The 14161-nt window shown below is 43.3% G+C and overlaps 1 protein-coding gene across 1 annotated transcript in view; it reads right to left on the bottom strand.

The window, feature by feature from the left end:
• Positions 1-1540: 1540 nt before the first annotated feature.
• Positions 1541-14161, bottom strand: part of UBE2V1 (ubiquitin conjugating enzyme E2 V1) — a 49606-nt gene continuing 36985 nt past the window's right edge. Inside the window, exons 3-4 of the mRNA XM_069750867.1 lie at positions 4634-4759; positions 1541-2331 (exon numbers count right to left, since the gene is read on the bottom strand). Of these exons, the coding sequence (XP_069606968.1) occupies positions 2185-2331; positions 4634-4759 (273 nt within the window). The 3' untranslated portion in view covers positions 1541-2184. The remainder of the gene's footprint in view (positions 2332-4633; positions 4760-14161) is intronic.

Below are 14161 nucleotides of genomic sequence, written 5' to 3'. Positions count from 1 at the left end.
ATCATCCAGCCCCAATCTTTGTTGGGTTTGGGTAACACAACTGTGCGTGATCCCTTCAAAAGCTTTCTAATAGATGTTGTGATTCAATTATTCATCATTTTCAAGATCAGAGTTTCATACATTAATTCTGAGAATAGTTCACAAACAAACAGAAGTGCCAAGAATCTTTTTTTTTTCAGTCCAACTGGGTTACATCACATCAGTAGAAGTTAACTGTATTAGTCTGGAATCTAAAAGTTGATGTCTAGACCCAGAAGTTGATTTTCGGACCACAAGGTGTGAAGCAGCCAGTATTGGAGCACAGAGCAGCCTGTGTATGAAGCAGAAGCCGCAGATAAAGAGACATGTTCTCATCCCGTAAGGGTAGATCCAGTAATAAGAGCTGATCAAAACCAAATTGGTGAAAACTAAAATTTTGGAAAATATGGAAACTCAGGCCGTAATGCTGATGGATCAACCACTGTCCACATATACAGACAGTGTACAAAGTAGAAGCCATAAATAAAGTGACATTTACTCATCCAGTAAGAATAGACCCTGTGATAAGAGTCAAATAAAAGCAGATCAAAACCAACGAAACCGAAAACTATGGCCATGATACTGACAAATCGGTCGCTCTGTCCACACATCCTTTTCTATGTTCAGATGGTGAAGATGAAGCAACTTAATGAATTTTCTTCAACTTTATTTTCTGCACCATCTTCAACATTGTACATGACATGCATATGACAAAAGAGACATGAAAGAGCTGCATCCAAGAATGTTCATCTTATAGCAATAGAAACATAAAGGAGCTCTGCAAATAGGTATAATAGTGTAACGCAGGGCCTGCGAGGTGGAGAACCACACGATTCTTTTCATCCCTCTGTCATTCTCTAACCTTTACTATAAAATATGGTCAGACATCACAAAAATGAGAAAATTTGCATACTGAAAAATGTACTAAAAACACTATTAAAAAAAACCTTAATAAGCTACCGTAATTGGTGCAGAAATACTGCAGTATCAAAAACACAACAGATACTTATTGTGAGAACACAGACTAAGGCTATGTTAACATGCATCGTTTTGCTGTCTTCTTCTGCAGCCAAAATCTGCTCTCTTGGGAGGAAGAAGCCCGAGTTCAAAACACCCATTTCTGCGTTTTTTTTTTTTCCCTTCACTTTATTGCTTTCTATGGGTGACAAAAAAAAAGTAAAATAAATCGACATGCTGCTGATTTCAGTGAGCGCTGTGAGGATTCTTCAGCATCGGGAGTGGGCGGTCTTGCGACCACAAGTATGGAAGAATACTTCCAGACACAATACAACTAGACGTGTCCAAACTCGCTCAATCCATTTGCATTGAGAGGCTGTGCACGTCTAGTCGGCATGTGACCACGTGTGTCCGCTCCCAGAGAATCCTGACTGCAGGACTGAACCTCAAGCCTGAATAAAGGTAGGTTTTCCCATAAGTCATAACATGTGTTCGGACCAGTGCAAGAACCGTGCCACCACCCATCAGTGTCGCGATGTTTAATGAAATTACCACACTCACAATCTGCCACATCCAGCATTTATTAGAGACGACACAAAGGGAGGGTAGGGATGACCCAAGTTAGCACGCATTCTCATTAGTAGTCCATGAAACCCAGTCTGAAAACTGGACACACAAAAAAAATATATAGCAGAAAAAAAAAAAAATATAAATCTGAAATGAGGAAACAATCGACGCCTTGATGGACTTGAACAGCTCGAAACTAAAAAGTCTATAGCGAGGAAAAGAAAATCGTAAAAAATAAATTGCAGCAATAATGTGATTGTGTGATACAGGCTTCACAGTCAGATAATGTGCCACGCTGCACGCAAACAGGAAGAATTTAAATATTTTTTTTTCTCTTGACACCGGAACGTCGACTATGTAGACTTGATTATCGTTATAGCACAAATTTAAGATTTCTGTTTTAAAAATGGAAGGGGAGGGAGGAAAAAAATATTAGTATAATTTACAGCGTCTCAAGATAAACTGGTGTTATCTTGGGAAAACTTCCAGTACGTCTGAGGTCTACAAGATGTATCTAAATTTTTTTACTACAGTTGGAAAATGACGAGAGCTTAAATTCCTTTTAAATTGGGCATGAACAATTTTTCTCTTTTCTCGTTTTTTTTGTTTTGTTTCATTCATTTTTTTTGTTTGTTTTGTTTCTCAATTGCTGTAACATTGTCCTTCGGGGGGCTGTGGAAGTTTCATATTTTCTTTGGACATCATTAGACGCCGCAGTTCTTGCAGGATTACTTTGATGCTATAGGAATTCTGCCATTTTGCTAGAACGGATATGGCTCTGGGATCCACCTAAGGCAAAAAGAAAGAAGGGGTAGAAGAGGTCAGAGCTTGAAACCCAGTCTTCAGTTCCTTTACGGTATTTTTCCCCTCTCCTCACTGACCCTCAAAAAGCCTCTAAAGTTCCAACTATGTTGCAAGACGTTCCTGTCTTATTCTGCTCGCTAATGGCCACCAAATGTCAACTCCGTCATCTGCATGAGATAGGGCTTCCTTCAGGCCACATTCACATGTCTTATTTTCCGACATGATAGCCCATGGGAGCATCCACATTTCCTTTATCTTTTTTAGTGAGAAAAGGCAGGGTTTTGTCTAATTTGGTGTATAAATTATACGACTAATTTCATAGTTTGAATGGATGTTTGTGGATGAAGCGGAACCAAATATGCTTATTTTTTTATTTTTAAACTGAGAAGGGGAGGGGGGGGATTATTTAAATTTGTATTTAATAATTTTATTTCTTAATTTTAATTTTACCCCCTCCTTTTCTTTTATGCACAGAGAAAATGTTGATTTCATCACTTGTAAAACACGCTTTGGTATTCTGTATTGCAATATTGGGCCAAATAGGAGTGCAAAATGACAGACCTAGCGGCCTTCATCCTTGGGATTAGGCTAGGTTCACATCGCGTTAGGGCAATCCGTTTAACGGATCCGTTTCAAAGCGGCACTAACGCAATGTAACGAGTCCGTTAACGCACCCATAGACTTCAGTTAGCAGAACGCATAATAACGCATGTCAACATCGGCATGCGTTAGCGATGGTCTTTTATTTTGTGACGCACCTTCGAATGTGGACTACCGTGTTTTCGGGTTCGTTACGACAAACGCACCGCGAACGGAAGCGTTCGCTCTGCAGAGAAATCTATTGCTAACGCATGCAGACGCAATGTAACCATCCGTTAACGCTATCGCACAGATACAGACAATATGGGGCTCATCATTAGCACATCCGTTTAACGGATCCATTAAACGGATTGCCCTAACGTGATGTGAACCTAGCCTTACAGTTAGAGCTGTCTCCCGCTATAAACTTCTTAGGTGCTGCAGTTGCTATAGACCAAAAGTGGGGAACCTCAGGGCCATTTACGGCCCTCGATGACATTTTATCAGGCCCCCGGGGCAGATTCGCAGGGACCACATTCTTGGGCAGGGAAGTGTATTTTGATTACAGCCAGCTCATTAATTTCTTCTTGCTCTGTCAACACACATACAGTGTTCACTACAGAACACTGAAGGGCATGCAATGAAAGATTACGTCCTGACACCAGTGCCAGGATGCACTTTGTGGGCGGAGGTTGTATGGCCCCGAAGGATGGCATAAATATCCAAATAGCTCTTGGCATAAAAAAGATTCCTCACCCCTGCTATATAGACCATGGCATCTAAGAGGTAAATAGGAGGGAATCTGAGGGTCCTCCAATCTCAGCCCATTCTGTTGTGTGGATGCAGCGGACTAACGCTCCTTAGGAGCCTCTGTAAAGGGTACACCGGAAGTTACTAAGCGGTGAAAGGCATATCGCCTGTTCTGCGCAGTTACTCATCAGATATAGATCTCACCCAGCAACGTTAAACAGAATCTGACAGCAGCATGATGTAGGAACGGAGATCCTGATTTCAGAAATGTGTCCCTCAGTTTACTGGATGCAACAGTTATGACAGAATCACAGTTTTCTCTGCAGCAGATCTCTGAATGCTGAGCCCTGAATAACCCCACCCACACCACTGAATAGCAGCTTTCTTACAGTGTACACAGGATGCTGCCAATCAGTGTCAGGGAATCAGGGTCTCTGCCTCTACGTTATGTTGCTCTCCTTTTAAGTTTATTAGTTGACAAGCTGAAATCATTTTAATACAATAAATATTAAGGAGTGTAAGGAGCAGTCTTCCCCTTTAATAAGCATCTATATACACTGGTGAATCCGGGGCTGTAACGTGTAAGGTTTTGTTTTCTAATTAATATTCCTTTTCTTATGCAATGTCATCATTCATACACAAACATCACCATCTTCACGCCCAGCGACTGCAGCCAGCAGTTATTACTATCTGTCTGCCATCATGGGGGCAGTGGATGAATAAGGGCCGGGACGTCTGTACAAATGAGATGATGCTCCCAGAGACCACGGACATTTATGTTGCACCCATCGCTACTCTATGAGATATGTACATAGCACGTGGGCGCGGAGCAGTGCTGTGCACATGTATGACTACTACTATTTATGTAGGACCCGGTCATCTGGAGCCACAAATAATCACCTTTCTATAGCCTCTGCCACCCTTACGTGAAGGAAGAGAAGTCAAGCGTCCTACTCACCACACCATTAGAATTATTCACGCCATTCATATTAATTTTTGTTACAAATTTGGCGAACGGAGGGGATTCCGGGTATTTCGGACCACACTCTATTTTAAGGCTGTATATCCTGTTTTCATAGATTGTCTGGGTGGGAAAAAAGAAAAAAAACATTAGCAGAAAAAGCAAGAGGAAAACCAGTAAATCACATACATATGTACTATGTCAGAAGATTTATCGCAAGCGAAACACCGGCAAGGAAAACTGTAAAGTAGAGGGTCCAAAAATAGAGGGAGGGTCCGTGTACACAGCTGGTATCCAACTAATATAGTGGTGCTGACCACTTAGGTATGCTATTACCACCTTACTATTAAATTATCTTTAAACGGCTCTGCTTTGTTTTTGCCATCTGGGAGCCATATCCCCAGTTCTGCATGTCCGACACCGCCCTGTCCAAACCATGGCCCTTACTGGAAGAACAAGTGATGAGACGTCCATCTGACACCACGAGAAAACCTGCTAGACATGCGCGGTTTTCCTGTGGGCTTGTACAAGTCCTGGACAGTAAGGAAACTAGTGCATGTGCAATGGGTCTTGTTGGTGGTTCTGGACAGAAGTCTCTTGCCACAAGTTCCCCCATTTGTGACTACGGTATATATTATTTAGGCTGTTAAATACGGGTCACGAGGCTTGCAGTCAGTACATGGTGGTCCAGATACAGAACCGTGTAAGAGGGATGTGCAAAACTGGCATTAATGGGCTTTTTAGTCTCAGAAAACCCCTTTACTCAGCTGCAGTTTGTTTATGAAAAAAAAGTTCACTATACTCCCCTCCCCGAGTTCAGTACCCATTGCTGCTCCTGGTAAATGTTACTGTCTCCAGTGCTGCAGCCAATCAGTGACTGCCAACAAGTCAGGCAGCAAAGAATATGCAAGAGCGCTTCACAAAAAGCCAAAGCGGCACAGGACTCCCAAGAAGAATTACAATATTTTTCAGACCATAAGACAACTCAGGTTTAGACAAGAGATAAAAGAATATATATATAGGAGTTAATATCACTAGTAATGGGGGTCTAGTCACTAAAACTGGTTTGCTCATTATAGGGCAAAATCAGCCCAAACAAGCTACACTTGAACAGGCTGTAATGGAGTGGTGCCCCTGGCGCCATCCAAAAGTGCAGCCATGAGGCAGCAGAGCTCCCGCTGTGTTGTATGAAAGAAATGCAGATGTAAAGGGGGGGGAGGGGATTCTATACATAGGTTAAATACTCAGCAACAGGTCTACCCAGTAACAACATGAGATGCTGTACTGCTCACACCATCACTGTAAAGGCCCCTTCACATTTAGCGACGCTGCAGCGATACCGACAACGATCCGAATCGCTGCAGTGTCGCTGTTTGGTCGCTGGAGAGCTGTCACACAGACCGCTCTCCAGCGACCAACGATGCCGGTAACCAGGGTAAACATCGGGTAACTAAGCGCAGGGTCGCGCTTAGTAACCCGATGTTTACCCTGGTTACCATGCTAAAAGTAAAAAAAAACAAACAGTACATACTTACCTACAGCCGTCTGTCCTCCAGCGCTGCGCTCTGCTTCTCTGCTCTCCTCCTGTACTGTCTGGGAGCCGGAAAGCAGAGCGGTGACGTCACCGCTCTGCTTTCCGGCTCACAGCCAGTACAGGAGGAGTGCAGAGCGCAGCGCTGGAGGACAGACAGCTGTAGGTAAGTATGTACTGTTTGGTTTTTTTTACTTTTAGCATGGTAACCAGGGTAAACATCGGGTTACTAAGCGCGGCCCTGCGCTTAGTTACCCGATGTTTACCCCGGTTACCAGTGAACACATCGCTGGATCGGTGTCACACACGCCGATCCAGCGATGTCTCCAGGGAGTCCAGCGACTAAATAAAGTTCTGGACTTTATTCAGCGACCAACGATCTCCCAGCAGGGGCCTGATCGTTGGTCGCTGTCACACATAACGATTTCATTAACGATATCGTTGCTACGTCACAAATAGCAACGATATCGTTAACAATATCGTTATGTGTGAAGGTACCTTAAGGGTATGTGCACACGATGCAGATTTAGTGCAGAACTGCAGCAGATTTTTCTGCAGCAGAAACGCTGCAGAACTGCACTGTGATTTACAGTACAATGTTAATCAATGTGAAAAAAAAACCTGTGCACATGGTGCAGAAAAATCTGCGCAGAAACGCTGCAGAATTCAAAGAAGTGCACGTCGCTTCTTTTGTCCAGTTCTGCAGCCCCTCCATTTATAGAAATCCACAGTGGTAAAATCTGCATAAAAAACGCACAAAAAAACGCACCTGCGGATTCTGCCAGGAGATGCAGATTTAGTGCAGAAAATTCTGCACCACATTCCCTACGTGTGCACATAGCCTAAGAGTGCTTTCAGACAGCATTCTGTATCTAAGTCAATGCAGAATTCCCACCATCCCATCCTGGTATATATGGCCCCCCATTATGATCTTGATGCACACACACAAAAAATAAAAACTTCTACTCCCCTTCCTCGCAGCGTTGCGTCCTGTGCTGATGTAAGCAGCTGCAGAATACCCCCTAGCTCCCCACCCCTGGAGCTATGGGAGTGGAGAGCAATGAATATTCATCTTCTTTAGGGCACACTGTTAGTCGCAGCCACCAGTTTCCTGCAGCAGCTGGGCAAGAACGTGTGCCTGCTATTAACCCCTTTACCCCCAAGGGTGGTTTGCACGTTATGGACCGGGCCAATTTTTACAATTCTGACCACTGTCCCTTTATGAGGTTATAACTCTGGAACGCTTCAACGGATCCCGGTGATTCTGACATTGTTTTCTCGTGACATATTGTACTTCATGATAGTGGTAAAATTTCTTTGATATTACTTGCGATTATTTGTGAAAAAAACGGAAATATGGCGAAAATTTTGAAAATTTTGCAATTTTCCAACTTTGAATTTTTATGCAATTAAATCACAGAGATATGTCACACAAAATACTTAATAAGTAACATTTCCCACGTCTACTTTACATCAGCACAATTTTGGAACCAAAATTTTTTTTTGTTAGGGAGTTATAAGGGTTACAAGTTGACCAGCAATTTCTCATTTTTACAACACCATTTTATTTTAGGGGCCACATCTCATTTGAAGTCATTTTGAGGGGTCTATATGATAGAAAATACCCAAGTGTGACACCATTCTAAAAACTGCACCCCTCAAGGTTCTCAAAACCACATTCAAGAAGTTTATTAACCCTTCAGGTGTTTCACAGGAATTTTTGGAATGTTTAAATAAAAATTAACATTTTACTTTTTTTCACAAAAAATTTACTTCAGCTCCAATTTGTTTTATTTTGCCAAGAGTTACAGGAGAAAATGGACCCCAAACCTTGTTGTACAATTTGTCCTGAGTACGCCAATACCCCACATGTGGGGGTAAACCACTGTTTGGGCGCATGACAGAGCTTGGAAGCGAAGGAGCGCCATTTGACTTTTTAATGCAAAATTGACTGGAATTGAGATGGGACGCCATGTTGCGTTTGGAGAGCCACTGATGTGCCTAAACATTGAAACCCCCCACAAGTGACACCATTTTGGAAAGTAGACCCCCTAAGGAACTTATCTAGAGGTGTGGTGAGCACTTTGACCCACCAAGTGCTTCACAGAAGTTTATAATGCAGAACCGTAAAAATAAAAAATCATTTGTGAAAAAAAAAATGATCTTTTCGCCCCCAATTTTTTATTTTCCCAATGGTAAGAGAAGAAATTGGAACCAAAAAGTTGTTGTACAATTTGTCCTCAGTACGCTGATACCCCATATGTGGGGGTAAACCACTGTTTGGGCGCATGGGAGAGCTCGGAAGGGAAGGAGCACCGTTTGACTTTTCAATGCAAAATTCACAGGAATTGAGATGAGACGCCATGTTGCGTTTGGAGAGCCACTGATGTGCCTAAACATTGAAACCCCCCACAAGTGACACCATTTTGGAAAGTAGACCCCCTAAGGAACTTATCTAGATGAGTTGTGAGCACTTTGACCCACCAAGAGCTTCACAGAAGTTTATAATGCAGAGCCGTAAAAATAAAACAAATTTTTTTTCCCACAAATATTATTTTTTAGCCCCCAGTTTTGTATTTTCCCGAGGGGAACAGGAGAAATTGGACCCCAAAATTTGTTGTGCAATTTGTCCTGAGTGCGCTGATACCCCATATATGGGGGGGAACCACCGTTTGGGCGCATGGGAAGGCTCGGAAGGGAAGGAGCGCCATTTGAAATACAGACTTAGATGGAATGGTCTGCAGGCGTCACATTGCGTTTGCAGAGCCCCTAATGTACCTAAACAATAGAAACCCCCCACAAGTGACACCATATTGGAAACTAGACCCCCCAAGGAACTTATCTAGATGTGTTGTGAGAACTTTGAGCCCCCAAGTGTTTCACTACAGTTTCTAACGCAGAGCCGTGAAAATAAAAAGAAAAATTCCCCCCAAAATTATTTTTTAGCCCCCAGTTTTGTATTTTCTCGAGGGTAACAGGAGAAATTGGACCCCAAAATTTGTTGTCCAATTTGTCCTGAGTGCGCTGATGCCCCATATGTGGAGGGGAACCACCGTTTGGGCGCATGGGAGGGCTCGGAAGGGAAGGAGCGCCATTTGGAATGCAGACTTAGATGGAATGGTCTGCAGGCGTCAGATTGCGTTTGCAGAGCCCCTGATGTACCTAAACAGTAGAAACCCCCAACAAGTGACCCCATATTGGAAACTAGACCCCCCCATGAAGTTATCTAGATGTGTTGTGAGAACTTTGAGCCCACACGTATTTCACTACAGTTTATAACGCAGAGCCGTGAAAATTAAAAAAATCTTTTTTTCCCCACAAAACTTATCTTTTAGCCCCCAGTTTTGTATTTTCCCAAGGGTAACAGGAGAACTTGGACCCTAAAAGTTGTTGTCCAATTTGTCCTGAGTACGCTGATACCCCATATATTGGGGTAAACAACTGTTTGGGCACACGGGAGAGCTCGGAAGGGAAGGAGCACTGTTTTACTTTTTCAACGCAGAATTGGCTGGAATTGAGATCGGACGCCATGTTGCGTTTGGAGAGCCCCTGATGTGTCTAAACAGTGGAAACCCCCCAATTATAACTGAAACCCTAATCCAAACACACCCCTAACTCTAATTCCAACGGTAACCCTAACCACACCTCTAACCCTGACACACCCCTAACCCTAATCCCAACCCTATTCCCAACCGCAAATGTAATCCAAACCCTAACCCTAACTTTAGCCCCAACCCTAACTGTAGCCTTAACCCTAACTGTAGCCTTAACCCTAACTGTAGCCTTAACCCTAACTGTAGCCTTAACCCTAACTGTAGCCTTAACCCTAACTGTAGCCTTAACCCTAACTGTAGCCTTAACCCTAACTGTAGCCTTAACCCTAACTGTAGCCTTAACCCTAACTGTAGCCTTAACCCTAACTGTAGCCTTAACCCTAACTGTAGCCTTAACCCTAACTGTAGCCTTAACCCTAACTGTAGCCTTAACCCTAACTGTAGCCTTAACCCTAACTGTAGCCTTAACCCTAACTGTAGCCTTAACCCTAACTGTAGCCTTAACCCTAACTGTAGCCTTAACCCTAACTGTAGCCTTAACCCTAACTGTAGCCTTAACCCTAACTGTAGCCTTAACCCTAACTGTAGCCTTAACCCTAGCCCTAACCATAACCCTAGCCCTAACCCTAGCCCTAACCCTAACCTCAGCCCTAACCCTAGCCCTAACCCTAGCCCTAACCCTAACCCTAACGGGAAAATGGAAATAAATACATTTTTTAAATTTTTTTTACTTTTCCCCAACTAAGGGGGTAATGAAGGGGGGGGTTTGATTTACTTTTATAGCAGGTTTTTTGGGTGGATTTTTATGATTGGCAGCCGTCACTCACTGAAAGACGCTTTCTATTGCAAAAAATATTTTTTGCGTTACCACATTTTGAGAGCTATAATTTTTCCATATTTGAGTCCACAGAGTCATGTGAGGTCTTGTTTTTTGCGGGACGAGTTGACGGTTTTATTGGTAACACTTTCGGGCACGTGACATTTTTTGATCGCCTTTTATTCCGATTTTTGTGAGGCAGAATTACCAAAAACCAGCTATTCATGAATTTCTTTTGGGGGAGGCGTTTATACCATTCCGCGTTTGGTAAAATTGATAAAGCCGTTTTATTCTTCGGGTCAGTACGATTACAGCGACACCTCATTTATATCATTTTTTTATGTTTTGGCGCTTTTATACGATAAAAACTATTTTATAGAAAAAATAATTATTTTTGCATCGCTTTATTCTGAGGACTATAACTTTTATTTTTTTGCTGATGTTGCTGTATGGCGGCTCATTTTTTGCGGGACAAGATGACGCTTTCAGCGGTACCCTGGTTATTTATATCTGTCTTTTTGATCGCGTGTTATTCCACTTGTTGTTCGGCGGTATGATAATAAAGCGTTGTTTTTTGCCTCGTTTTTTGTTTTTTTTTTTCTTACGGTGTTTACTGAAGGGGTTAACTAGTGGGCCAGTTTTATAGGTCGGGTCGTTACGGACGCGGCGATACTAAATATGTGTACTTTTATTGTTTGTTTTTTTTTTATTTAGATAAAGAAATGTATTTATGGGAATAATATTTTTTTATTTTTTTTTCATTATTTAGGTTTTTTTTTTTTACACACTTGTAAAAAATTTTTTTTTTACTTTTTTACTTTGTCCCAGGGGGGGACAATACAGATCGGTGATCTGCCAGTTTGCACAGCACTCTGACAGATCACCGATCTGTCTGAGAGCAGTGCAGCGTTACCAAGTGCCTGCTCTGAGCAGGCACTTGGTAAGCCACCTCCCTCCCTGCAGGACCCAGATCCGCGGCCATATTGGATCCGGGACTTGATGCAGGGAGGGAGGTGGGAGACCCCCGGAGCAACCCGATCACATCGCGTTGCTGCGGGGGTCTCAGGGAAGCCCGCAGGGAGCCCCCTCCCTGCGTGATGCTTCCCTGCACCGCCGGCACATCGCGATCATGTTTGATCGCGGTGTGCCGGGGGTTAATGTGTCAGGGGCGGTCCGTGACCGCTCCTGGCACATAGTGGCGGATGTCAGCTGCGATAAGCAGCTGACACCCGGCCGCGATCGGCCGCGCTCCCCCCGTGAGCGCGGCCGATCGGCTATGACGTACTATTCCGTCCTTGGGAAGTAAAGCCCACCCCACATGGACGGAATAGTACGTCTAATGGCAGAAAGGGGTTAAAGAGAACGAATATTCGCTGCTCTCCATTTTCATAGTCCCAGGCGTGGAGAGCAGTGAATATTCATTTTCTTAATAGCTGGCTCACCTGATGGCCATCGGCTTAGTGCAGTAGCTGAGCTAACACTGTGCTAACTGCTAAAGATAATATTCACTGCTTCCCACGCCCACAGTCCCTTCCACCTCTCAGTGCCAGCTTCAGTGCATAGAGGTGGGAGGGACTATGGGCATGGGGAGCTATGAATATTCATTTCATTGGCAGCGGGCACAGTGGTAGCTGCAGCCACCAGCTCCTGACTCCTGTGATCCGCTGCTTTTTTCTTCTAAAAAGTGATCCAAACGTTAGGGACACAACTGTTTTTCCATATCCAAGAAAATGGGTCCGATTATGCTAATCACACTCGTGTTTTCAGAGTGGGATGAGAGTTTCTCCACCTTCTCTATAATGTCAGTCCGTGAAAATCGGAGCGCACTCGGATGTCATCCAAGTGTGGTACGATTTTTTTCCACAGACTGAGTTGAATGGGTGAGTGCCATAAGATTCTCAGTGGCAAATCGTGCATTCTGCAACTTTTTTCTTCAGACCGAGGGAAAAAAAAAAAAAAAAAGAAATCTGACATGTGCAAGGCCCTATAAAATAACATGGGGACAGATAGCACTCATCCAGTTATACAGTAATCTGCATGAGCCCTTTTAGTAACAGGGGAATTCCTGCAAATCTGACACTTGGAAAACAATATCCCACAACATATACTAATAAAGGATTTTTTTGTGCAAAGCAATAAAAGTATAGGAGACAAGCACAGGGCCAAATAATCAAGGATTGTCAGTCCCTTACTTATCTTCTACCCAGTCACTGAGTGCTGCATTCTCAGAGCTGACAGTAGGGTGGGAGACAAACTGCTGACTGTTTTCTATAAGAGTCCGCAAAACTGTGAGTATAGCTCTGGATCTGAATGTGACAAAAAGATCTGTAATCTTGAATTCCTAATAGCAACAACCTGTATATCCAGTTTACACCCCTCCATGCTATCTGCAGCTAAAGTTTCATTTTTCATCACTAAATCAGATAGTCACTTTTGCTGTTTCTATTGTCAAGTGGTGTGACAGGTCTATGATAGGTTATAGTGGAAGCCAAAGCGTTGGCCTAGATCTGGAGCCAATCTCTCTATTCTGGTATTGCATAATTAGATATTGGGCTGTTTGGATATCTTCTGTATTTAACATTATAACATTACTGGTTTACCATACTTACCTTTTTTTTTTTTTTTTTTTTTTAACTTAAATAGATTTTTATTACGGTAAGTATAAAATCACAATAAACATTTTACAACAATACAGGGATTTTGAAAAGATTTCCCCCCGCAATATATCCCAACATTACCAACCCTTCCCCCCCTCCCCATTTACACAGCTCATGCTCTTTCCTTAGCATATCGTATACCGGCATATACTTTAGCATTATGTGATGACTCCTACTGTCCCCTTATAAACAAACATTCCAACAGGAAAAAACTTCACAGAACGTTCTTCCCTCATCCCTACCCCAATTCCAGCCAAGGCGTCCACAGTTTATCATAATACTCCACTTTCCCTCTTTTCTGGTAAACCCCTTTTTCTAGAGTAATAACATGTTCCACATATTGAAGGTATTCTCCTCTCGAAGGTGGATCCTCTTATCCAGTTTCTTGCTATGACCTTCCGAGCCATGTACAATAGTCTAGCAATTGCTATCTTCAAATTGTTATCTACTCTTATCTCCTCTACATATCCCAACAAACACCACCTGTTCCCTTGGAACCATGCATCTATAAAGGTACCGTCACATTTAGCGACGCTGCAGCGATCTAGACAACGATGCCGATCGCTGCAGCGTCACTGTGTGGTTGCTGGAGAGCTGTCACACAGACAGCTCTCCAGCGACCAACGACGCCGAAGTTCCAGGGTAACCAGGGTAAACATCGGGTTACTAAGCGCGGCCCTGCGCTTAGTAACCCGATGTTTACCCTGGTTACCAGTGAAGACATCGCTGGATCGGCGTCACACACGCCGATTCAGCGATGTCTGCGGGAGGTCCAGCGACGAAATAAAGTTCTGGACTTTCTGCTCCGACCAACGATGTCACAGCAGGATCCAGATCGCTGCTGCATGTCAAACACAACGATATCGCTATCCAGGACGCTGCAACGTCACGGATCGCTAGCGATATCGTTGTTAAGTTGTTCAGTGTGAAGGTACCTTTAGTGCTGAGGAGAGCCATAAGATCAAA

This window comes from Ranitomeya imitator, chromosome 2 (genome assembly GCF_032444005.1).
Source record: "Ranitomeya imitator isolate aRanImi1 chromosome 2, aRanImi1.pri, whole genome shotgun sequence".
Classification (NCBI taxonomy): domain Eukaryota; kingdom Metazoa; phylum Chordata; class Amphibia; order Anura; family Dendrobatidae; genus Ranitomeya; species Ranitomeya imitator.
Note: the sequence above shows the minus strand (reverse complement) of the source record. Positions and strands in the feature narration are given on the sequence as shown.